Genomic DNA, 24169 nt, shown 5'->3' on the forward strand with positions numbered 1-24169 from the left:
CCAGCAAGCCAGCTAGGCGCCTGGGTTCTCCTGCCACTCCCAGGCTCCTCCACCTTCTGCACACGGTGCTGTCAGCACCGCCCTCTCATCACCCTTGTCCATTCCTCTGGCCACTGCTTCCATGCAGGGCTTCACTTTCCACTGGACTTTCACAAAAGCATCCAGAAATGGTTTCCCTGACTTAACCGATCATTACACCAGTCTATTATCTGCACTGTCACCAGAGTTATCTTTGAAAATATATAACCTGGTCGTGTCAGTTCCTGTGCCAACATTTTATCTGTCTATTAGCCATAGAGTAAAATGAAACTATCCTGGCTGACCATTTGTCCATTCAGGAGCGACCATGGCCATTTGTTATTCAGACGCAGTATAATTCACTGGACCGGATACATGTCTGTGTTGCCCCTCAGATCCACTCTCTGCCCTACTTCTCCCTGCCTCTGTGCCTTGGGAGGCCGACCACTGTGAACTAAATCAAAGGACTTCCCTCCTTTCTGTCTTCCCCATTCAGCCATGAAGAGGACGAGAAGCTCTAGCAGGAGACTGGGGGAGGGGGATGGTGGGACAATGAGGTTGGAGAGTTTGTTTTTAAATTTAATGTAGTTTTACTTTATTTTACTATGTTCTGCGATACATATGCCAGATGTGCAAATTTGTTACACAGGTAAACGTGTGTCATGGTCGTTTGCTGCACCTTCAACCCATCACCTAAGCATTAAGCCTAGCATCCATTAGCTCTTTTCTCTAATGCTCTCCCCACACCGGCCTCCCCCAAAAAGGCCCAGTGACTGTTGTTCCCTCCCTGTATCCATGTGTTCTCATTGTTCAGCTCCCCCTTATAAGTGAGAATATGAGGTGTTTGGTTTTCTGTTCCTGCTTTAGTTTGCTGAAGATAGTGGCTTTCAGCTTCATCCGTGTCCCTGCAAAGAACATGATCTCCTTCCTTTTTTTGGCTGCATCGTATTCCACGGTGTATATGTACCACATTTTCTTTATCCAGTCTATCATTGATGGGCATTTGGGTTGATTCCATGTCTTTGCTATTGTGAATAGTGCTGCAATGAACATATGTGTGCATGTGTCTTTATAACAGTATGATTTATACTCATTTGAACATATACCCAGTAATGCGATTGCTGTGTCAATGGTATATCTGGTTCAAAATCTCTGAGGAATCGCCACTGTGTCTTCTCCAGCTTCTGGGAGTCACTGTTGACTTTTCTTACTTAGGCTGCCATTTGCACTAAGCTTCCAAATTCTGACAGCCATTCTCTCCTCTGGCCCTGTGGTTTCCCCTTATGAATGGTCCTGTTATTAAACATCCCTCAATGTGCCTAATGTGCATTTGTTTCCTGCAAGTAGCCTCACTGATATACTTCTGATATTTTCTATTTTTTCTTTTTCTTCATTTTGTTTGTTTGTTGCTCAAACTATAGCTACCATAGAATCCCTTCTAGCTGTCTACTTTCGTCTTCTGCCTAGATCTGTGGCATGCAACTGGCACCTGATGATACGCGGAGATAGAGAGAGGCAGAGTGAAAGATGGCTTATCCAGAAAAAAAAAAAAAAAAAAAAGAAAAAGAAAAAAAGATGAGGAACTTTTTTTTTTTTTCTTTTTTTGAGATGGAGTTTTGCTCTTGTTGCCCAGGCTGGAGTGCAATGACACGATCTCGACTCACTGCAACCTCCACCTCCCGGGTTCAAGCGATTCTCCTGCCTCAGCCTCCCAAGTAGCTGGGATTACAGGCACCCACCACCACACCTGGCTAATTTTTTTTGTATTTTTAGTAGAGACGGGGTTTCACTATGTGGGCTAGGCTGGCCTTGAACACCTGGCCTCAAGTGATCCACCTGCCTTGGCCTCCCAAAATGCTGGGATTACAGGCATGAGCCACACCACCCATCCACATCTTTTTTTTTTTTTTTTTACAGTAAATGAAAATAGTTTCATTTAATCCCATGGGTAAGAAATATACTAGCCTTATGACTTATAATGTGTTCTCTCTTGGAAAAGTAACACTGCATTTTAGTCACTAAAATGTCACTTTGAGAATATTTGAGAACTATTAATATGGAGTAACATGTAATCTGTCATTCTAAAATTAGATCAAAGATCACAAATTTTGTCAGGCTATACAGCAGCCCATGCAAAACAAAGCATTATGATTAGCCAAAAATGGCTTTAAAAACATAATTTCAACTTTTTTTTTATTCAGGGGGTACAAGTGCAGATTTGTCGCATGGGTATATTGCTTGATGCAGAGGTTTGGGGTCCAGCTTTCCCCGGCACTCAAGTGGTGAGCATAGTGCCTAATATGTTGCTTTTATCCCCTGTCTTGAAAATCCTACTTGCTTCTTTAGATCCAACAATAATATCACTTCCTTAATGACTTATTTTTCCCAGGCAGAGCTGATCTTAGAGCTTATTCTGTGCTCCTAAAAAGCTACATCTTTTCTGTTAAAGTTTTATTATCTTGCTTAGCTGTGTGTCTTCTGTAGATCACGAACTTTTCTAGGTTAAGAATATTGTCTGTGTGTGTCCTGCAATTAAAATAGCCATAAAATATAGATGTTCTGTAAAATAGGTGTTAATCAAGAAATTGTAATCATAAAAATGCTCTGGCTACAATCTTACTGACTTGGAGTTAATAAGATTCTAAAGCTTTTTATTTAACCTTCTCCATGACTCCTACTACTCAACGCAACGGCCGAATATGTCAGCCAGGTCATGAATTAATGGTACTATTTGCGGATCTGTGCCACAGAAATGTGTAAAGGGGGCCATTGAAAAAGATGACTTAGAGCCTGACTTTGGTTGCTTTCATTGGTCATTTTTCTCAGAATGTTTATTCTCCTGCCTGGAGGTTATTTGGTAGGCCATAAAATGTTAAAAATCAAGATAATGAATAATTATAGCCTGAAATTCTTGTGAAAGATAGCTTTCAGAAGCATATACCAGAGTCACCGTCTCTCCAAACTTTGTGTTGTGGTCATAAGACAGAAAATAGAAATCAAACACTTCTTTGTGACAAATGTGTAAGGGAAAAATCAGGATTTTCCTAATTTTATTCCAAGCTCCTTGTAAACATGCTAAATAACAAAGCCCAGACTTGATGCATTTTGGTATTAATTTTCTTGGCTGCTTTTCATCCCTGAGAAAGGAAATGCAAATGAACAACAACAACCACAACAACGACAGCAAAAACTAAAATAGAAAGATACTTCCACTTTTTCCAGTCTGATCGTCATCGCTTGGATCCAGAGAATGATTAATGTGACATATCCAGTCTGAGCCATGCTCCAAGATCTACAAATCCAAAGAGATTTGCTGAAAAAATTAAAAAAGGACTGCTCTATTTCAGACTTCTCTTTGGAAAGAGTCTGCTCTATTTTGTGTCTTCATTTTAGTATGGATCCTGTTGGTTTTATTGCTGTCTCTCCCACTAGGCTGTGAACACCTTAAAAACATAATTTTGTTTCCTTCAGCTCAGTACTCCCAATGCCTGGTATTATGGTAAAAATCAGCAAATGTTTTGCTCTATTTGCATGATACTCCCAAAGCCAAATGTAGAGTCTTATCTTTCTATTTAAAGGAAGCTCTTCTTGTAACAGCAAAGATCCCCAGCTGTTTTATGGGGTTTAGCAAGATGTGAAAATTGTCTTTATCTGGCCAGCCTGGGCCTTGACCAACACTCCAAATTCTTTATTCTCTTTCACTCTCAGAAAGTGAATTTCATTATTTTTACGCTAATGGCTTATAAATACTTGCTTCAGTTTTTTTTTCTTTTATGTGTAAAGGTCTCTGCTTGCCTGCTTCTTTATGAGGAAAGAATTTAGGGTATGCCCACACATAACTTCTCAGTGTTTCTAAAACTTAATGTAAACTAATCCATGAAAAGTTGGCTGTGGTTGACTGGGCTGTTGAAAGAAAAACATTAGCTTTCAGGTATCAAGGAATTCATGAAAAATATAAGTAATATATTCTTCAATGCCAAAGATCTTGAACTCATAGGATTTTTAAAATACAGATAATTTTCCAAATATTTCTTTCTTTTCTGTTGGTATTTTTGCTATTGCTAATTAGGTGAGACAAATCTACTATATTACCAGAACCAATAGAACATATTTTCTTTTCCTCTCAATTATAAGTAACACAGGCAGATGATAATTTCTCTTTTAATATGTTCTGATTCAAATGTTTCCTCTCACATTTGATGTGGTCTTCCCAGGTCTCTGCAGGTGAAAGTGGCACTTCGTTGGTATATTTATCATGGCATTTCATGTTTCCTATGATGCATTTCTGTTCATGAATTTTGTACCATATCAGGCTAAGAACTCCTTGAAGGCAGAAACCTCCCGTTTTGTTTTTTGTCACCCCGCATGCAATGTGATATCTTGCACAGAGGAGGTGCTCAAGAAATAGTTTTGAATCAATCTGTTTATTTGGCAGATGAAACAACTCATACAGGCATTCAGCTAATCTCAGGTCTATCCATGTCCAGGACTTTGCACAATATTTGGCGAACTTTTAATTTCTTCTTCCAAAATGTCTTACGCACACTTTACTCCTCCCATTATTTCTTGGAAAGAATGGCTATCAACAGCATGAAGAGGTGGCTATGAACTGCCAGTATGCGCCAATAAGACAGCTTTGCATTTCAGTGCTTTAATTGCCATTGAACTCTTATCAGTAGAAAAATTAATTTGTCATTTTCAATCTTCTCTGAAGAAAGACAGTTTATGAAAGGGCCCTTTTGCATCCGTTTTATCAAGAAAGCAACGAAAGATCTTCCATTTAGTTCAAAATCTGGCTGGGCGTGGTGGCTCACAACTGTAATTCCAGCACTTTGGGAGGCCAAGGTGGGTGAATCACTTGAGGTCAAGAGTTCGAGACCAGCCTGGCCCCACATGGTGAAACTCCGTCTCTACTAAATATACAAAAGTTAGCTGGGCCTGGTGGTGCATGCCTATGATCCCAGCTACTCAGGAGGCTGAGGAACGAGAACTGCTTGAACCTGGGAGGTGGCGGAGGGTGCAGTGAGCCAAGATCACCCCAATGCACTCCAGCCTGGGCAAAAGAATGAGACTCTGTCTCCAAAAAAAAAAGAGTCTTATCTGATCATATCTTAGATGTCTTCAAATTTTTACCTCTATTGAGTTTCCAGTGGACAGTTTCCAGTTTAATTTTATTAATAATGTGAATATATACACAAATATATACCCACAAGAAAATTGTTGATTGAACCTAATTTCTTTGGAGAGGTACATTTACTTTGGAAAGTTACATGTAACAAGGTATTACTTTGACCTCACTGAGTATAAAATGACTTACAGTTCTGCTGGCATGACTATACTTCTCGCATTGACCCTCCATTGGCTTGAAGCACTTTGATTTGTTTTCTGTAGGCAAGTTCAACATCTCTTTCAATGGTTTCCATAGACATTTCTATTACAGAATTAAGACATAATAGGCCGGCCGGTGGCTCACGCCTGTAATCCCAGCACTTTGGGAGGCCGAGGCGGGTGGATCACGAGGTCAGGAGATCGAGACCATCCTGGCTAACACAGTGAAACCCCGTCTCTACTGAAAATACAAAAAAAATTAGCTGGGCGTGGTGGCACGCGCCTGTAGTCCCAGCTCCTCAGGAGGCTGAGGCAGGAGAATGGTGTGAACCCGGAGGCAGAGCTTGCAGTGAGCCGAGATCGCACGCCACTGCACTCCGCCTGGGTGACAGAGCGAGGCTCCGTCTCAGAAAGAAAAAAAAAAAAAAAGAATTAAGACATAATTTTTCAGGTGTGTTTTATCAAAGTAGGAAACCTTAAAGAGTTATTAACAACCATAACAAATTCACCAATGCCCAATAAAAGGCTGGTGCCCATCTTCTTGTCTGCAGGCTGTGCAGAAATCTAATCTAATTCAGGAGAATTGTGGATCATGGCTTTAAGAAACTATTTTGTCCTGACTACTGTAATGGGGTAGAAAAGTTCTCACAGAGTTCTTAAAGTTCTACTTAACTGAAATACTCACTAAAGAGTGCTGATGCACACATTGTAGGGTATTATATTTGTTTTTAAAATTTCCCAACCACGTTTCTGTGACTCACACCTGCTAATGTTATAAACTTCTTGTTGATGTAAAGTTAAATCAGTTCTTTTCTATGGATTTAAGGAAATAGATAAATGGGGAAAATAACAGTACAGTTTGTCACTTTTTAAAATTTCCCCCTTCTCTTTAAGTCTGTGATCCTCTTGGATATATTTATCTAAAAATTTTCCACACTGAGCTGTAATTTCCTAAAAGGCAGACATCTTCCCCACACCTCGGTAACGCCAGCCTCTTAACAGATGTTTCGGTTGAAGTTTGTGCAATGAATTACTGAATTGATAATAATAACAAGAATTTACTCTATGCCTGCACTTTTCCAAGCACTTCATAGAACTCAATTAACCCCCTAGCGACCCTATGAGGTAGGTGCTATTGTTATCGACATTATCCAGGTGAAGAACCCGAGACTCAAAGACAGGCTCCCTCAGATATCCAAAGTCACACTGTGGCCAAATCAGGATTCAAAGACAGCAATGCAGACAGCAGCGCATGCTCTTAGCCGCTATGCTATATGTAGTGGTTAAATGCCACGACTTCTCGGGCTGATGAATAAATTTTTTCCGTAATCTGGCCTTACCCTTCCTTTTCCCCCTTATTTTCCATCCTCTTCTAGCACGCACCTTCTGCTGTAGCCATGGTAACAACCTCACTTGTCCCTTGAAGTTGCTTCTGCATAACTTGACCTTTGCTCCTCCTGTTTCCCTTCCAGAAATTATCTACCCCAACCTCCAGTGACTCATATGTGTCCTGGCTTCCCGGTGAAGGTGAAGTCTTCTCTGATAACTCCTGCTCACATTAATTTCATACTTTCTGAAGTGACTAAAGCACATCGAGTCTGAAATGGTCGTTTTTGTACTTGATCACTGAGGGACTGTCATTGTCTTCTGAGTGCTCCATTTATCTCAGCAATGCTTTCCAACACCTTTTAACAATCTTTTAAAACATCATGTAGCACAGTACGGTGCACCTAAAAGATGCTTATTTCATGAATAATTAGGCTTTATTTTTAGAGCAATTTTAAGTTCACGGCAAAACTAACCAGAAAGTATAGTTCAAACTGTATGATATTCTGGTGAAGGCAAACTAGGGAAACAGTCAAAAGATCACTGGTGGTCAATCGTTTGCAGAGACAGAGGAATGAATGGGCAGAGCACAGGGGGTTTTCCGCATAGTGAAACTATTCAATATGACACTATAATATTAATAGTACAGTATTGGTTTTACTCCATAAAGCCTTGCTAGAACTAGATATAACCTGAGTGTTGGATAAAATTATCATTTGTCACAACATTACCCTTTTTGGCTAAAGAACTATATTATTTTATAATTCCATTGGAGCCCAGAGAACATCTTCCACCCTGTCTCTTTCAGCCTCACTCTTACAAATCAGTGCCATCGTAGCTGACATTTTGAAGATTCATGGATTTTCTGTTTCCTCTTAGCTAAATAAATTATCTCCTTTTTAAAATCACTTAAATTATCCTGAACATGCCATTGGGCTATTAATTCATTTTTAATCAATTTATTGTTTTAGAGACAGGTTCATGCTCTGTTGCCCAGGCTGGAATACAGTGGTGCAATCATGTCTCACTGCAGCCTGGAACTCCTGGGCTTAAGCAATCTTCCTGCCTCAGCCTCCCCAGTAAGTGGGACTACAGGCATGCACCACCATCGCCAACTAATTTTTTAAAAATGTTTTTTAATATAGAGACAGGATTTCACCATGTTGCTCAGGCTGGTCTTGAACTCCTGGCTCCAAGAGATCCTCCCACCTCAGCCTCTCAAAGTGCTGGGGTTACAGGTGTAAGACGCCATGACTGGCCTGCGATTTGGTTTTTAATTTGCATTATAATGTTTGGGTCACATGCTGCTGCCTTAACAATTTTATATTTTCAATAGTCTATATGCACATCCCCTCATGTTTAAATAAGCATTTATTTAAAAAGAAATATAAAAACAAAAAAAAATGAGTGACACAATCGATGCATTTTTAAAAATAAAGACTTTTAAGAGAAGAAAATGTCACAATTCTGTTAGACTTAAACTGAGTTCTATCACTTAGCATTTTTCTATTTAAAAAACTACACTTGTATGTAGGGTTAGGGGGGCATGTCCATGTTTTTTCCTTAATTATTATTTCTGAGGCCTCTGATGGCTGCATCCCAGCTGCAATGATGAACACAATAGCGTCCATCTATACAAAACAAAGATCAGCCAGGTTACCCAAAGGGGGACATTAAGGCCTTCTATTTTATGACTTTAGCAAAGTGGAGAGCTGGCTTATTATATCCAGAAAACATTGTTTTGTAACATTTTCGAGCACCAAAATTTAGGGCCTTAAAAAAGAGTGACCTGGGTCTAACGTGTCACCTTGACTCTGAGATGGTACTCATCGTTCCACAGCTAAACAGGAGCCGTTCTCCCAGATGGTCCATGACAATAGAATATAAACAATGCACTGACCGCTCATCACCACATGTAGGGAGCGGCCTGTCTTTCTATGATGTGGACAAGAGGACTGTGGGGTGGAGACACATTCAAAATGTCTTTCCAAAAGGAGATACTCCAACACTCATACAAATTCCTTCAGGCATTCCAACAGCATTCCCATTTATAATGGAAGCCAGCTTTTTAAAAAAAGAAAAAAAACCGAAACAAACAAAAAAAAAAACTGCAGATCACAAATATCAAGACATTTTCCTGAAGAAAACAAAATGTAAAATTTCAGCAAAGTTGGTTTAGTTAGATTAGAGACAGAAGATAGAAAAAAAAAAGAAAACATTGTATTTTTTGTTTGTCTGTTTCTTGGTAGAACCTGAGCGAGGCAAAATAACAGCACTAACGTGTAGAAAGAATTCCACATCTGGAAAACCTTTGCTTCGTCCATGGTAGCTTTTCAGCCTCTTGCTCTGTCTCTATTATTTCCCATGACTTCAGCTTACCTTGCTTTTGTTTTCTTTAGTGAAATTATTTAACCCTTAGGGGTTTCAGGCTTGGTCTGGTTTGGTTGGTTTGGTTTTTAAAGGAAAGAGAATACTACATAATATTTTTGTGATTTGATAGAATTTACCTTGTTTATATTTATTACTGTCTATGCCACCTACATTTACTTTATTTATATTTATTACTGTCCATGTCACTATACTACATACTTACTCTACAAGTGACATGGACATAATGAATATAAATATCTGATCAATTCTATGGATTTATATTTTAGAAATACTTTAAGTGGACAGTGTTTGATTTTCATTTTAATAGCTGTAATATTGGTCTTTCTCTTCCCATTCAAGAGTTTTATTTTGTTCATCTCAAATAACAGAAGTTAATATCATGGAGCAGATAGAAATAAATTTACATATTAGTATCACAGTACTCACTGAAATCATATATAATTAACAAAAAATGTTTACTATCCAAACATGATCTCACTGAATTCTCTACTATAAGCCTTAAGTAAGTTACGTGGCATTGATATTTGAGTTTTCTTTTCCTCTGTCTTTACACCTTCTCTTGGGAATCTCACCCAACTAAAGATATGTCTGCACATGGCCAGGCACAGTGGCTCATGCCTGTAATTCCAGCACTTTGGGAGGCTGAGGCAGGCAGATCACTTGAGGCCAGGAGTTCAAGACCAGCCTGGCCCACATGGTGAAACCCTGTCTCTACTAAAAATACAAAAAATTAGCCAGGCATGGTGGCACATACTTCTAATCGCAGCTACTTGGGAGGCTGAGGCAGGAGAATCCTTGAACCCAGGAGGCAGAGGTTGCAGTGAGCCGAGATCACACCATTGCACTCCAGCCTGGGCAGTGAGAATGAAATTCCATCTCAAAGAAAAAAAGATATGTCTGCACAGTCTCCAACTCTAGCCACTCTACCAAGCTACACATCTCATTCCAGTTGCCCCCTAGTGCCATCACAGGAATGCTCACATTCTCCACAACCTGCACTTTCCTCCTCAGTGTTTCTGCTAATATTGTTACCTTTTCCTGAAATTTCCTTTTATATCATCTCCAGATGTCCATATTTACTTTGTCTTTGAAGATTTCCAGGTTATCCACTATTCAGTAATTGGCACTTTTTCCCCAAACACTCCAGTACTCTATCTGGACTTCTTATAAGGCTGGTATCCTTTTATACTCTTTATTATTATTAAGACTTTTTTCCCCTATGATATAATAAAAACCATGTGTGAATTATCTTTGCATTTCTTGCACATAAAGGACACTCAATAATTTTGTTCAAAAATTAAAAAATTGAAAGAAAGAGAAATGGCATTTTTAATTAAGAAAAAAGGCATATCCTTTAATGCACTGTCTGCTAAAGTGTGCCCCATAATTTTCTAGAATACTTGTTCAAAAATTCAGATTCCTGGATGCCCCCAGGCCTGCTGAACCAAAATCTCTTAGGCTCAGTAACCATAAATATTAACATACTCTCCAGGGACTTGTTGTGAACGCTAAGTTTGAAGACCACTGGTTAATGTCAGTGGAAATTTCACATCTATTATTCTTCCTCTACATGCATTTCATTTCAATTGGTACTTCAAAGTGTGTACAGCAAAACAACATCTTAAGGCTTAAGACAGATGATCATGGCACTGAATGACTACCAAAAAGTCATATTTTATTATAAATATAACCAAAACTATTTTTGAATATGTATTATTGCCATACAATGCACTAGGCTCATAAAACTATTGAAGACACTACCTGTACAGAACTTACAGTCAAGGTAAAAGAAAAGACACAAAAATATGAAGTGTATTGAACAAGCAAAATACTAAAAGATACCCAAAGTGTCATATGGTTGCACATATTTGCCATTAGCCAACCTACTCATTATCCAGTCTCCCAAGGACAACAACCTTTTAAGGTAATGAAAATAATTCCATATGCAGACATGGCAGGGAGAGAAAAAGAGAATGGGGCTGTGCAGTGAGAAGCTGGGTGTCACACCACTCACATTCAATAAGTAGATGTTTATTGGAACAAGATTCTTATTTTATTTACAAAATTCTCTAGAGTTGTACACCCCCTTCCCCTCCCCAGGGCTAAATTTTATTCACATCTTGGAATAGCCTAGCAGGTGTTACCAAGAACCCACATAAAAGGAATTTTTGTCTGGTCACAGTGGGTCATGCCTGTAATCCCAACAATTTGGGAGGCCAAGGCAGGACGATTGCTTGAGGCCAGGAGTTCAAAACCAGCCTGGGCAACATAGTGAGAGCTTGTCTCTACAAAAAAAAAAATTTGAACAATTAGCTGGGCATGGTGACACCTGTCTATAATCCCAGCTACTCAGGAGGCTAAGGCAGGAGGATTGCTTGAGGCCAAGAGTTTGATACCTGCCTGGGCAAAATAGAGAGACTCCAACTCTATGAAAAGAAAATTAATTTAACTAGGTGCAAAGGCACACTCCTGTAGTCCTAGCTACTCTGGAGGCTGAGGCAGGAAGATAGCTTGAACTCACGAGTTGGAGCTAGGATCACACCACTGCATGCCAGCCTGGGTGACAGAATGAAACAGTGTCTCTAAATAATAATAATAATAAAAGGAATTCTAACTCTATGAGATGGAGGAGGTGAAGGAATTATAGAGCACTGTGGAGTGGTAGCCCTGGGAATCCAGAAGGCATGAGCACTGAATGCCTTAGGAAAAAGGAACAGGTCACAGGAGTGAAGTTGGTCAGAGAACGAAAGTGGAGAATGGTGTCACACACACAGCACCTAATTTGCAATTTTGTAATTCCTAAAAATGGCCCAAGTAACACTGCAAAAATCACTGCCATGTAAAAGGCCATATATAAATTGCCACATAAAAATTGATAGAAACTTTGGTTAAGTCCACAACCTTTAGCTTCCCCTAAGTAGAACCTATGATCCCTATGCTGGGTTGATGCAAGTCCTTCCAAATGTCAGCCCATACAAGTTTCTTCCCTACCCACTTCTTATTTCTTCTTTCCTCCCCTAGAAAGCTGCAGGCCAGCAATAAAGGGGGAAAGGGGCAGGAACTAGTGATGTTGATAGGGGCCGCCTCTCCTGTTTAGTTGTCTCGGGATCTCCTTATTGTAGACCTTGATAGCACAACCTTTGAGGATGCTGATAGCCTGTTGAGCAAGATAAGCAGTAACAGCTAAGTGGTAAGATACTCAAGAGTATCTGGACGTTTAGCTGAGGAGGGAAAGAAAGCGTTGAAATACTGGAAAGGAAGATCTGAGGCATTTCTAGGCAAGGAAACTAGTGTTGGCAAAATTAGAAGACTGGGAAATGCATGAGGTACAGTGATGCAATTGAGCAGCCCAGCCAGCTGGAGGCTAGAGTTTGAGTTTGGAAAGAGAGAAGATTGGAAAAATGGGATGGGTCCAGACTCCAACAGGCCTCAAAGAGTGATTATAATTTTTACAAAGAATACTTTTTTTTTTTTTTTTTGAGACAGAGTCTCGCTGTCGCCCAGGCTGGAGTGCAGTGGCGCAACCTTGGCTCACTGCAGGCTCTGCCCCCCGGGGTTCACGCCATTCTCCTGCCTCAGCCTCCCGAGTAGCTGGGACTATAGGCGCCCGCCACCTCGCCTGGCTAATTTTTTGTATTTTTAGTAGAGACGGGGTTTCACCGTGTTTAGCCAGGATGGTCTCGATCTCCTGACCTCGTGATCCACCCGCCTCGGCCTCTCAAAGTGCTGGGATTACAGGCATGAACCACCGCGCCCGGCCCAAAGAATACTAATTCTTATTAATCAGTTGCATCACCCCATCTGCAAAGATCTAGACATCCTTATTCTTAATTCTGTATTAAACGAAAACAAAAACAGTTATTTTTTAATGATACACTATAATACCAGAAACTCTTTAGATAACAACTACGATCACTGTTGATAACAAACTTTTAATAAGTATACATTTCATGGGATTTAGTGGCTAGGTTAGAAAAAAGTCAAAGTATTTTGAGGTAGGCTTTTGGTTTTGGTGATACACTTTTAAAAACTGAGCTCTGATTTATTATAATTCAACCATTGCTCATGATAATAAATAACAATTGACGCCATCATTATAAAGATAATGTATGAATTTAAACGACTAAGAAATAGCTGTTTCTAAAGATCTCCAATTTTCCAACTGATTTCTGAGCAAATATTCTCCTAAGAAATGCTATTTCCTTAAAAAAAAAAAAAAAAAAGCTAGATAAAAGGAAACTCTACCTTATAATAATTATATTTTACACTTAATTGGCAAAATTGCCTGTTTTATTGCCTGTCTTCATGTATCCTTTCTTATTCTTTGAATATTTCACTTTTCGACATTCTTGCATCATTGGTGGTCTAGTCTTGGTGCCAGATGTGAACCACTCAATGTGCACAAAATTCCAAAGGCAAAAATACCTCTCTTTCCTTTGGAGGTTTGTTTTCCAATTTCCAATTGAAATGTTAATGATGTTTCCTACTGCTGCTTTTCCATGTATATAACAAATAATGAGAGATGTACAAATACCAACAAGGGTTTAATTCAGAGGCTGATTTTAAAACTTCACAAAACAGTGGCCTTTTCTCCCCATCTAGAGTTACTCTTCTACTTTATACTTATACTTCAGAGCAGGGTTTTCCAAACTGTTTATGGTGATTGATTTCTTTAACCCATACCATTTTAAAATACAATGAAAATAAAGTATTAGAAAAATAAAATTGGAAAAGAAAACATAAAATAGAAGCCAAAGATTTTTTTATCGTTAGATTCAACAGACATAAAATTAAGAAGTTTCTGAATGCTTACTTTCCACTTCTGCGCTCATCTCTGACCATCTGTCTAGACCCTGACCAGCCATACATTGAATTGGCCACACATTGATTAGTTTCAGAGGCCAGAAAGCCCAAGCCAGTAAGAAGTGGGAGGGAAGGTTAGAGTGAGAGTTTCCCAACTGTTTAGTTGAAGAGATTAGGAAATCAATGAAGGCCTCAGGTTTCTTTGATTCCCATTACATTTCTTAAATTTATTAACGACAGTCCCCCAACACATATACACATAAAAGAATCTGTACAAAAGAAGCATTTGCTAAAAATCTCCACGGCCTTTCACCATCTGCATTTGTGCTTCAGTCTCTAGAGTGCTCAACCTTCACCTCAGATCCCCTCTTTCCTGTGAAGTTTGCAGACTGTCATCTCCTGTACAGTTTCAACTCATGCAAACACGTCGTGAGGTTCCATCTCCCACAATTCTATTTTTCCTTTTACCAAAGCCTTTCTTTTTTTCCTTCTTCTCCTCACTTGTCTTTCTTTAGCATTTTTATGTCAATCAAAAGAGCAAGGGTTTCACTTTTTTTCATGGGTTTTTTTTTCCATTTTTTTTTCCTATTTCAAAATAGTTAAGAAAAGGTTTTTGGCTATCAGAGAGACTGTGAAAATTTACATTCTTTTGCTGCTAATATTAGCAAAATGCCTGTTCACTTTAATAAGTATTTTTTCAGTTTGCATTCTGTGCCTCAAAAAGGAATATATATCCACACAAACAACATATTCTCATATAATAATGCAATACAATAGAAACATCATTATTGAGTTGACATGTTTTTATATTTTATAATGAATGAATTGATACTAATAATGATTCAATATAAAGTGACCCTTTCATGAAACCATTAAAATACATTTTATTATTGACATTTAAACCACTTTATTATAATAAAATTTAATCCACTTAACACAACACTGGGTATGTCATTTTGATATACGCATACTCCAAGCCGGTGATTATTCCTTAAACAGCAATTTTTTTCTCTGGTGATAGAAAAACCACCTCCTCTCCACCACCCTGTGAAATCATACATCTAATTTTCAGAGATTGAGGGTTCCGATGGCTTGCTTTGGTTACGGAATTTTTGCTGATACCAGATTTTGAACACTGAGCTTCTTTTACCCAATTCTCTCACTTCTATATGTTCTGTGAAATCTTATTCATAAATCCATTGATTTTTCAATTGGATTGTTTCTATTTTGCTTTTTGATTTACAGAAGTGCTTTATTTATTACAGACAATAACACTGTATTGCATATTTATGGTACAAATATTTCCCCAGTTTATCACTTTGCTTTTCATCATCACGCCTAAAAATTCTCTCATGTACCAAGTAGTTAATCTTGTCCCACATTCACCCCATTCCCAGCCTCTGGCAAGCAGTGAACTGATCTCTGCCACTATAGCTTTGCCTTTTGTAGAATTATCTGTAAGTGGAAAAAGGCATTCGTACAAACATATATTTTTATATATCTTTTTTTTTTTTTTTTTTTTTTGAGATGGAGTCTTGCTCTGTCGCCCAGGCTGGAGTGCAGTGGCGCAGTCTCAGCTCACTGCAAGCTCCGCCTCCCGGGTTCACGCCACTCTCCTGCCTCAGCCTCTCCAAGTAGCTGGGACTACAGGCGCCCGCCACCAGGCCCGGCTAATTTTTTGTATTTTTAGTAGAGACGGGGTTTCACCATGTTGGTCAGGCTGGTCTTGAACTCCTGGCATTAGGTGATCCACCCGCCTTGGCCTCCCAAAGTGCTGGGATTACAGGCATAAGCCGCCGCGCCAGGCTGTTATCTTTATTATTTTTTTCTTTCTTCTGCTAGCAGCTCCAAAGCAGTCTTTATTTTAGGACTAATTTAGCCCCGCTACTGAGGTGTGACTCTTCTGGGGATTATACCTAATGCTCCGTATTTTGTGAGGTCTCTTCATACTGGTAGGAACACAAACTAATGCCAGCCTTGTGTGCGCTCCAGGAAGTGACTGCACTTCCACTGGACTGGAAGTGACTCTAGTCCACTGATTTCCAGGGTTTCTTTCCTAGCCTTGGAGAGTTCCTTCTCATGCTGGTGGCAATCCGTATTCAGCCAAAGGCTTGGGAAGACCCCTCTGCAGATCTCGCTCTTTGTTCTGCTCCATCTTCTTTGATACTCTGTCCTCCAAATTCTAGCTGCCCCCATTCCCCTAAACTCTGATCTCTGTCACCTCAACACTGCTAGGCCATGCTGTGTGGCTCATATCTGTAATCCCAACACTTTGGGAGGCAGAGGTGGGAGAATCGTTTGAGCCCAGGAGTTTGAGGCCACCCTGGACAATATAGGGAGATCTGATCTCTACAAAACATTAAAAAATTAGCCAAGCATAGTGGTGTGCACCTGTAGTCCTGGCTACTCAGGAGGCTGCAGTGAGAGGATTACTTGAGCTCAGGACGCAGAAGTTGCAGTGAGCCGAGATCACACCACTACACTCCTGCCTGGGCAACAGAGTGAGACCTTGTCTCAAAAAAAAAAAAAAAGAAAGAAAGAAAGAAAGAAAAAGAAAAAGAACAGCCAGGTTATGTTTGTTTTTCCTCTCTCTACTCTGTGGCCCCAAAATTGCCCGTATGCAGAGTTGGTATCAGAACAATGGTCAAGGTCATCTGTATTTTTAAAACCTTCTCTCAGAGATTACAGTACTTCACAATGTATTGTATACTGTCTGAAAAAAAATTGATTTTTTTCTTTTGTGTGTGTGTGTGTGTGTGTTTCAGTAGGATCCCTTCATACACAGAAATCGACCTGCAAATACCTTTTTACGGACACATTCAAGCTAGTTGATATTGCAATGTTTTGAGTCCTATCATAATATATAACATTTATTAATACTATGGTCAAAAAAGTATAATCAACAAGTTATGTTAACATAGAGAAATATTTGGGTTCCTGTTTGGTCTGACTTTTAAATCATCCCTGAATGTATATTTCCTGAGTATATTATGCAGCCATTATCCAAAACTGCTTTTCATTTTATTATTAGTGTAGGTATGTTATTTGAGATGGTTGATAATTGTTATAATCCAAAAGTAACAACGTCTGTCATTCTTTATGGACATTTGTGGCAATGACTGTATATGAAGGTAAAATAATATGTGAGTTTTTTGGTTTTTTCCTCCGAACGAAGTCTTCTAATTTAGAAACAGCAAGGGGTTAATATTTTTATTTCAATCTCAACAAAAAGATATATAAAACAGCTAGTATGAATTGCAATAACCACAATTTAAAAGCAGTTCAAGCAATCATAATATAATTTAAATCTGAGTGAGAAGAGAAATTATGACTCTGGTTCTATGCTATAATGCTCAGCTTCTTTACTAACACACTGTAATTTTACATGGTGAAAAATGAAAGGATAAAAGAAAATTAAAATATAACAGGAATAAAATAAAATGAAGAACAAAATAAAGGAAATTATTTCCCCCTGAAGTTTTAACTCTATCTAAAATTATTTTACTGTTAGATATTCTGTTCTTGCTAAGGTAATATAAGTTATAGATTTTTTGCATTATTTTTGGTGTACCATTATTGTTGATTTTTCTATAGAAACTGCAAATGTTTAACCTTTTGAAATTACAACATAAAAGAAAACCTGAAGCCACGACATAGAAAAAAAGTTCCTGAGGGCATTTCTACATCCTCTTTCCTTTTTCCAGTATGTTTTACTTCCTCCTTCTCTGCTAAATATTTTCACCTGGAAAACTATAGTCAACTACAGAGAGTGGTAAAGAAATGATCGGGAGGATTAAACCCAAACAAACAGCTCCAGAGAGAGATGTTCAAAGCAACTTGAAAATAGCTTGAGGGAAGCATTAAAATGGCCAATTATATACACTAATAGCTAGAATTCTGCTGAGGTATTTTTCTGAAGTGGAATGAGACCATCTAGCCCAGTAGAGTTGTTTAAACTTTCCGCTCCACTCTTAACAGGAGGGGAGAGTCCCCACCCTATGTAATTCTGATATCCTCTTCACCCACCCTCGAATCTCAACCAGAATAAATGATCTAGTCAATACCCTCATTAGCAAATGAGAAAACCAAATGCTGTCCCAAGATCACAAAGCTGTCTGGCAAGGGGCAGAACTGAAATTAAGTCCTCTTTTTCACAGGCAAGGTGACTTTTCGTAGCCCGGGGAGAGATCTTTGCTTCAGAAAGCATAAATAGTTACTGAAATTCAGCAGTCAAAAAGAAATAAGATATTGTTACATGACTCAAGAAGAAAAGGAAGTCCTTCTGTCTTCCCTAACATTCACTTCCTGTTTTATTGCAGCCTCTTCCCGTATAGATATATTCAACACTATGCCCTCCAAAAAGTTGATTTTACTCTGAAAGTTAGTGTGATTTTGGTATATATCAGAAGTTGTAGAGCAAGTCTCTGAACCTTGATCACCGGGCCTGTCAGTAAAGCTTTCTGAGCATAGAACCCCAATGTATACATTTATTTATGTATAAATTATATCTATAAATCATGGTACTTATGTGCTTTGTACATTATACAAACATGGAAATATTTAAAGAACTATATGTGTAGATACAGATACAGATTCCAAGATTTTCTCCCTGCCTTCCAAGAATAATTTTGTTTGCCCCCAGGTCAATTTGAAGAAAATCATCATTGTAGTTTGTTGGTCTATCAAACATCAATATACACGTAATAGTGAAAGCCACCTTGATTTGAGCCCTTTGGTCAAGAATATTTCATAGAGTTTATCACAAAGAAGATTCTCAACCAAATTCAGTGGAATCCTTAGGTTTCCAAATGTAGAAGCAGATTAACAAGTAAAATTGCCAGTTGCCAGAGCAAATGCACTAAAGATGATTATATTAACTAAACATTTTGAAACGAAAGCAGTCCTCCACAGCGTGTAACCCACATGCTAGATGCCAGTTATCACAATGAACAGAAACCGTTTAGACATCCTTCAGAGTTACAGAGGCTTCATTCTACGAATATTCCTTGTCACGGACAATTGGATACCTACACAGTGGAGAACATCTTCTGTGGCGTTACAGCATTTTAGGCAGATATATTATGCTGGGATAGGCACTGCCATTCATTAAGCCTGCTGTCCTGTTTCAGGGGCTGCATCACTCATAGGACTTAACCAATGGGGTTATGATCATTTTCTTTCCATGCCAAAGACGCAGATCCAAACACGGTATTAACTCTTAATAAGCTTTTCATTTCCCGTCATTATTCACATTCTTTTGAAAGGATCTTCCAGCACTTTAGGTAGTCCTAAATGTTCTCATTGGTCCAAAGAAGGCTTAAATGAGTTTCATCAGCAACAGTGGCCATCAAACCAAAGTGGATTTATGTTACACAGGCTTGGAAAAGAAGAGGTCCCTAACATTAAATCAGAGAAGATGGAACCTAGAAACGCTATCAAATTAAAAATTTTGAATGAAGTGAGATAAAATGTATAAATCAGACAAAATTAAATTAAATCAGTAATACATTACCAAAGCAGGATGATTTTCTTATATGGAAAAAATTAGGGACTTACTGAAACCAGAATCTCTAGCTTAGGATACAGACTAGAACCTCTGTTCTCCAGGGATCTGGAAGAGTTTACACAGCTTCCCTGGTCAAACAGCACCTCCACCAATGGCTGAAACTAACCCTTTATCACAGAAATAAGAAACTGCAAACCTATCAAAGCATAATGTCATTATTCTCATTTTTCTTTTTCTTTTCTTTTTGTTTTTTTTTTGAGACAGTCTTTCTCTGCTGCCCAGGCTGGAGTGCAGTGGCGCAATGTCAGCTCAGTGCAAGCTCCGTCTCCCGGGTTCACGCCATTCTCCTGCCTCAGCCTCCTGAGTAGCTGGGACTACAGGCACCCGCCACCACGCCCAGCTAATTTTTTTTATTTTTTTTTATTTTTAGTAGAGATGGGGGTTTCACCGTGTTAGTCAGGATGGTCTCCATCTCCCGACCTCGTTATCCACGCACCTCAGCCTCCCAAAGTGCTAGGATTACAGGTGTGAGCCACTGCGCCCAGCCTATTCTCATTTTTCTTATGATTCCCAGTGGGATCTTGAAAAACCAATGAACTCATATTTCCACTTGTTCTACCTGCAAAGCTGAGACAACACTATCACAAACTATTCTCACCTCTCAGAGTCATAGAAAACTATGATAGTTTGAAGTTTGTGGAAATACAACTTGAGAAATTATCGTTTAAGTGGCAGATTCTAAGCAGCACCTTTTCTGTGTGCAGCATTTCTAGTGGCCTACAAAGAAAGCAAAATGTAAGAATAATTTAAAGTTGGTTGTGTATTAGAATGGTCTTTACACTATACCCATAAAATGTAGCTGAGATTCATCCATAAGGGGTTGAAATACCCTCACAGTGAAATTTGGACTTAATGAGTTGTCAGAAATGAGAGGCCAAGTTGTCAGCTCTGTTGGTGTATGGTAAAACCTATAATTAAAGTTCACCTTGCTCAAAAATGCTTAGCTGCACTTCCCCTCCTGAAATACTCTGCCAAGAAAATTTACATTTATGCCATGAGGTTTCCTTTGAAAAAGACAAACAAAACATAAAATCCTCTTAGATAGATGAAGTCTGTGGGTCATTCTACCTAATACAACCTGCACTAGGAATGGGCAGGGGTTTCTAACACCTACTGAGATGAGCTTCACTGAAGAACTGTTAAGTATTGTCCTAGAGAAAGCGTGTTGCTAAGAGGAGGAGGGTTGTTTTATAACACTTTGGTGATTGGACCTGAGGGCTCTATTGTTACACAGTGTGTGTTGAAGTAGACCTTGGTTCTCTTGGCTCGTTGCCTTTAATTTCCATAGTCGGGATCACCTCAAACCCATCTGCAGACTCAGGATTCTGCCACATCCTAGGTCCTGTTGGTTATTTTATTTTGGCTAAGATTAAAGAGCATTAGCTCATAGCCTAGTATCGACTGAGCCTAGATAACACTAGTGGGTCACTGTCATTACTATCATCGTTAATTTCAGACCAACCAAGTTGATTAGGAAGCTAATGAGTTTTTGAGGCAGACAGCTCCGGGTATGAATCCTGGATCTGCCACTTACCATGTAACCTTTTCAAATTTTTTCTAAGCTTCAAGTTTCCTCATCTCTAAAAACGTGATAATAATACCTATACTGGATCTCTGATGACTTGCTAGTCTATGTACAACACTAGAAGACTTTATCATACATTACAGGGACTTAATGAATGCTTATTTCCCTTTACTGCTCCCCTTCCTTTCTGTGTTTAAGTATAGAAAAGCTTCCTACCATTATAGTCAGTCGCTTTGCATGACTCAAACAATCAGCTGTTAATATTCACGCTGGGAGTGATTGTGTGTCCCTAAATTTATCAGAGATCTAGATTGGAAACTCAGGTGAGGTCAGTGCCTAGGAGGAGTGAGGAATCCAGGCTGCATTTTCCTCTGTGTTCCTATAACATTTTGCATAACACCTTGAACATGCTTCTACCTTCAAACTTATCACATTATTTTGGAATCATTTTTTGTCAGTGTGATATTTCCTCCTCAAAGACCGAGTTGAGGTCTTATTCATCCTAAAGTTCTGCAGGCCTGAAACAGCATCTGGTGAAGGGCACTACCCATACCATGGGTACTTCATGCCATTCCTCTGCAAAACAGGTCCAGATGACATGATTCAACATGCTTCAAGGTGCCCAGACCTCTTTGAAGGAGAAACACACACAAACTTTGGGGACATTGTTTTAGAATGGAACCAGGCATTAGGCAATGATATTTTCTGAAAATCTTTAATAGAGGATTTTCATTCGGAACTGGCCCCTGCAGGCACAGAGTTATATCTCCTTCAGCAGTTAGCATGCATTCTCTCCTAATCTACGTCCAGTCCAAGGATAAGGCAAAGACATGGATATCTACCATGAAGTACATTCTCAGTGGGGCCATTCATGAGCTTTAACAGTTTGGGAACAATACAGTTTAGTACATATGGGTTATTAATAAGAATTGGTACTAATACTAGTTATAATTCATGAGCACAATCTCACTATTTTCATAATCATCCTTTGTATAATTAAGTTGTTAAAGATATATGTGAAAATAATGCATGTTGTAGGAACTAGAAGACTCAGGAGATCAGTGTGGGTTGAAAATGACTTTGTGTGTAAAAATAATTATGGTAATAATTAGCATTTGCATGACTTCTTGCAATTTACAAAGTGTTTTTACAACATTCTCTCATCTTGCAAAGGTTATGAACTGGCCTTTAGATGCTATCTTACGCCAATATTAAGCTTCCCTGCCAAACCTTGTGCATTATAAGATAGGATTTGGTAGACATTAAAAAAAAAGAGGATTCATAATGCATTTAAAAGGCAAAAAAATCTGCCAAATTTATTGGCGTAGAAATAGATTTATTTGGCATTTTAGAAACTAATATCTTATAAAAGAAGCAGTTGGCTCATATTTTGATTTCACAGGGCTTGGCATTTTTTTTTACATTTTGGGGGATGAGTTTTTGATGTGCAATTGTAATGGGCAAGTTCACTTACTTGGAACTAGAAGATTCATAAAATCAGTGGATATTTGAAACTTTTTAAGGGGCAAAACCTAGAGTGACTTGATTAAACCACTGTAAGTAGAAGTATGGTTAGAGAGAAAATCTGAGGAGCTGATCAGTATTGCGTTTAAAACTCAGGTGTCCATTTATTTTATTTATTTTAGAGACAGGGTCTTGCTCTGTCCCCCAGGCTGCAGTGCAGTGGGGGTGACCACGGGTCACTGCAGCCTGGAACTCCTGGGCTCAAGTGATTTTTCCCTCTCAGCCTCCCAAATAGCTGGGACCACAGGCGCATGCCACCACACCCGCCTAATTTCTTGTAGGGGTGGGGTCTTGTTTGTTGCCCAAGCTGTTCTCAAGCTCCTGGCCTCAAGCGATCCTCCAGCCTCAGCCTTTCCAGGTGCTGGGATTACAGGCGTGAGCCACATTGCCTGGCCTCTCTGGTCTCCATTTCTTAGAGGGAATCCAGACTGATGTGTAAAATCCTCCTTCCAGCCGTATCTTCCTTCCCACAACCACAACTAAAGGTTGAACTTCCTATCTCATCAACCGACTAATGTAAAACCAAGAGTTAATGAGATAAAAATGAGTTACTAAAATGCAAACGTTCTTGAGAATCAACCTTGAAAGTTAAAGACAAGGCCACCTGCCAGCCCCACCCTCCCACCTCCCCTGCTTGCTTGCCTCCCGCGCTGCGTTTCACTTTGAAAACGCGAGGTCACCTGGACTGCCCCTGAAGGGGAGACCTGCTACGTGACCCAGGAGCAGCCCGGCGCGGACCCAGGTGAGTCATTGCGTTACACAGGAAGCGAGACGCCTCCGGATAGCTGGGCTGCAGCTCGCGCGCCCCGCGAGGGTGTCACCGGCGCAGGGTAAGCCTTTCCAGATGTGGCCGCCGCGCGCGCTTGGCCGCGGGCCAGGAGGCCGCCTGCAGTCGGCGCTTCCAGGGGCCGCAGTGCCAGCCGCAATGCCGGCCTCCTGAAGGCAGGCGACAGCCTGCGGCCGGGAGCACAGGGCGGGGCGGAGGACGGAGGCATGGTCGCGGCGTCCGGGCTGCGCTGAAGGCGTCTGCCAGCGGATGGGGGACCCCAAGGCCCACGTGATGGCGCGCCCCCTGCGAGCCCCTCTCCGGAGGTCCTTTAGCGATCACATCAGGGACTCCACGGCCAGAGCCCTAGATGTCATTTGGAAAAACACCAGAGACAGACGGCTGGCAGGTGAGAGGCAGAGGGGGATTGGAGACCGGGGGTGAGGGGTATTAAAAAGAAAACAATTTACTGCCAAGACGCAGTGATGAGCTTGGATCATGAATGATCTCATCAGCTGGGTGAAGTTTCATTCTTCTCATGGCAGTGTGTTCGGTCTCCCTTTCTCTAGCATTTAACGTTGATGGAGTGTTGAGATTTTTGTGTCTTTGTTTTGTGTAACGCCGCTCTGGTTACTGGTCTGATGATTTCTAGATAAGGAATTATGAGAGTTGTGGGGTTTTTTAACCTTGAAAAGAGAAGCAAGGTCCTTGTGACTGTCAGGAAATCGGTAGTGAAGAACAACTGCCGCAAAAGCCCTGAGCTCCGCGGGGCTGTCTCGGGTTAGCTTTGGAAGTGAAGCTGATCAGGTGTGAGGTGCCCTGGCGTGTGCGCAGGAGAGGGGCCTGGCAGGTCTGTGTGTCAGTGGAGTGATGGGCGCTGCCCAGTGAAAGCCTGCTGGTATTTCCTCTGGCAGCCTGGAGC

At 40.0% G+C, this 24169-nt stretch overlaps 1 protein-coding gene across 1 annotated transcript in view; it reads left to right on the forward strand.

Annotated features, from left to right (window-relative positions):
- The first annotated feature begins 23374 nt into the window (after window positions 1-23374).
- Window positions 23375-24169, forward strand: part of LOC100598737 (rho GTPase-activating protein 7) — a 196219-nt gene continuing 195424 nt past the window's right edge. The window contains exon 1 of the mRNA XM_003256692.2: window positions 23375-23656. Coding sequence (XP_003256740.1) covers window positions 23518-23656 — 139 coding nt within the window. The 5' untranslated portion in view covers window positions 23375-23517. The remainder of the gene's footprint in view (window positions 23657-24169) is intronic.

Source organism: Nomascus leucogenys, chromosome 4 (assembly GCF_006542625.1).
Source record: "Nomascus leucogenys isolate Asia chromosome 4, Asia_NLE_v1, whole genome shotgun sequence".
NCBI lineage: Eukaryota > Metazoa > Chordata > Mammalia > Primates > Hylobatidae > Nomascus > Nomascus leucogenys.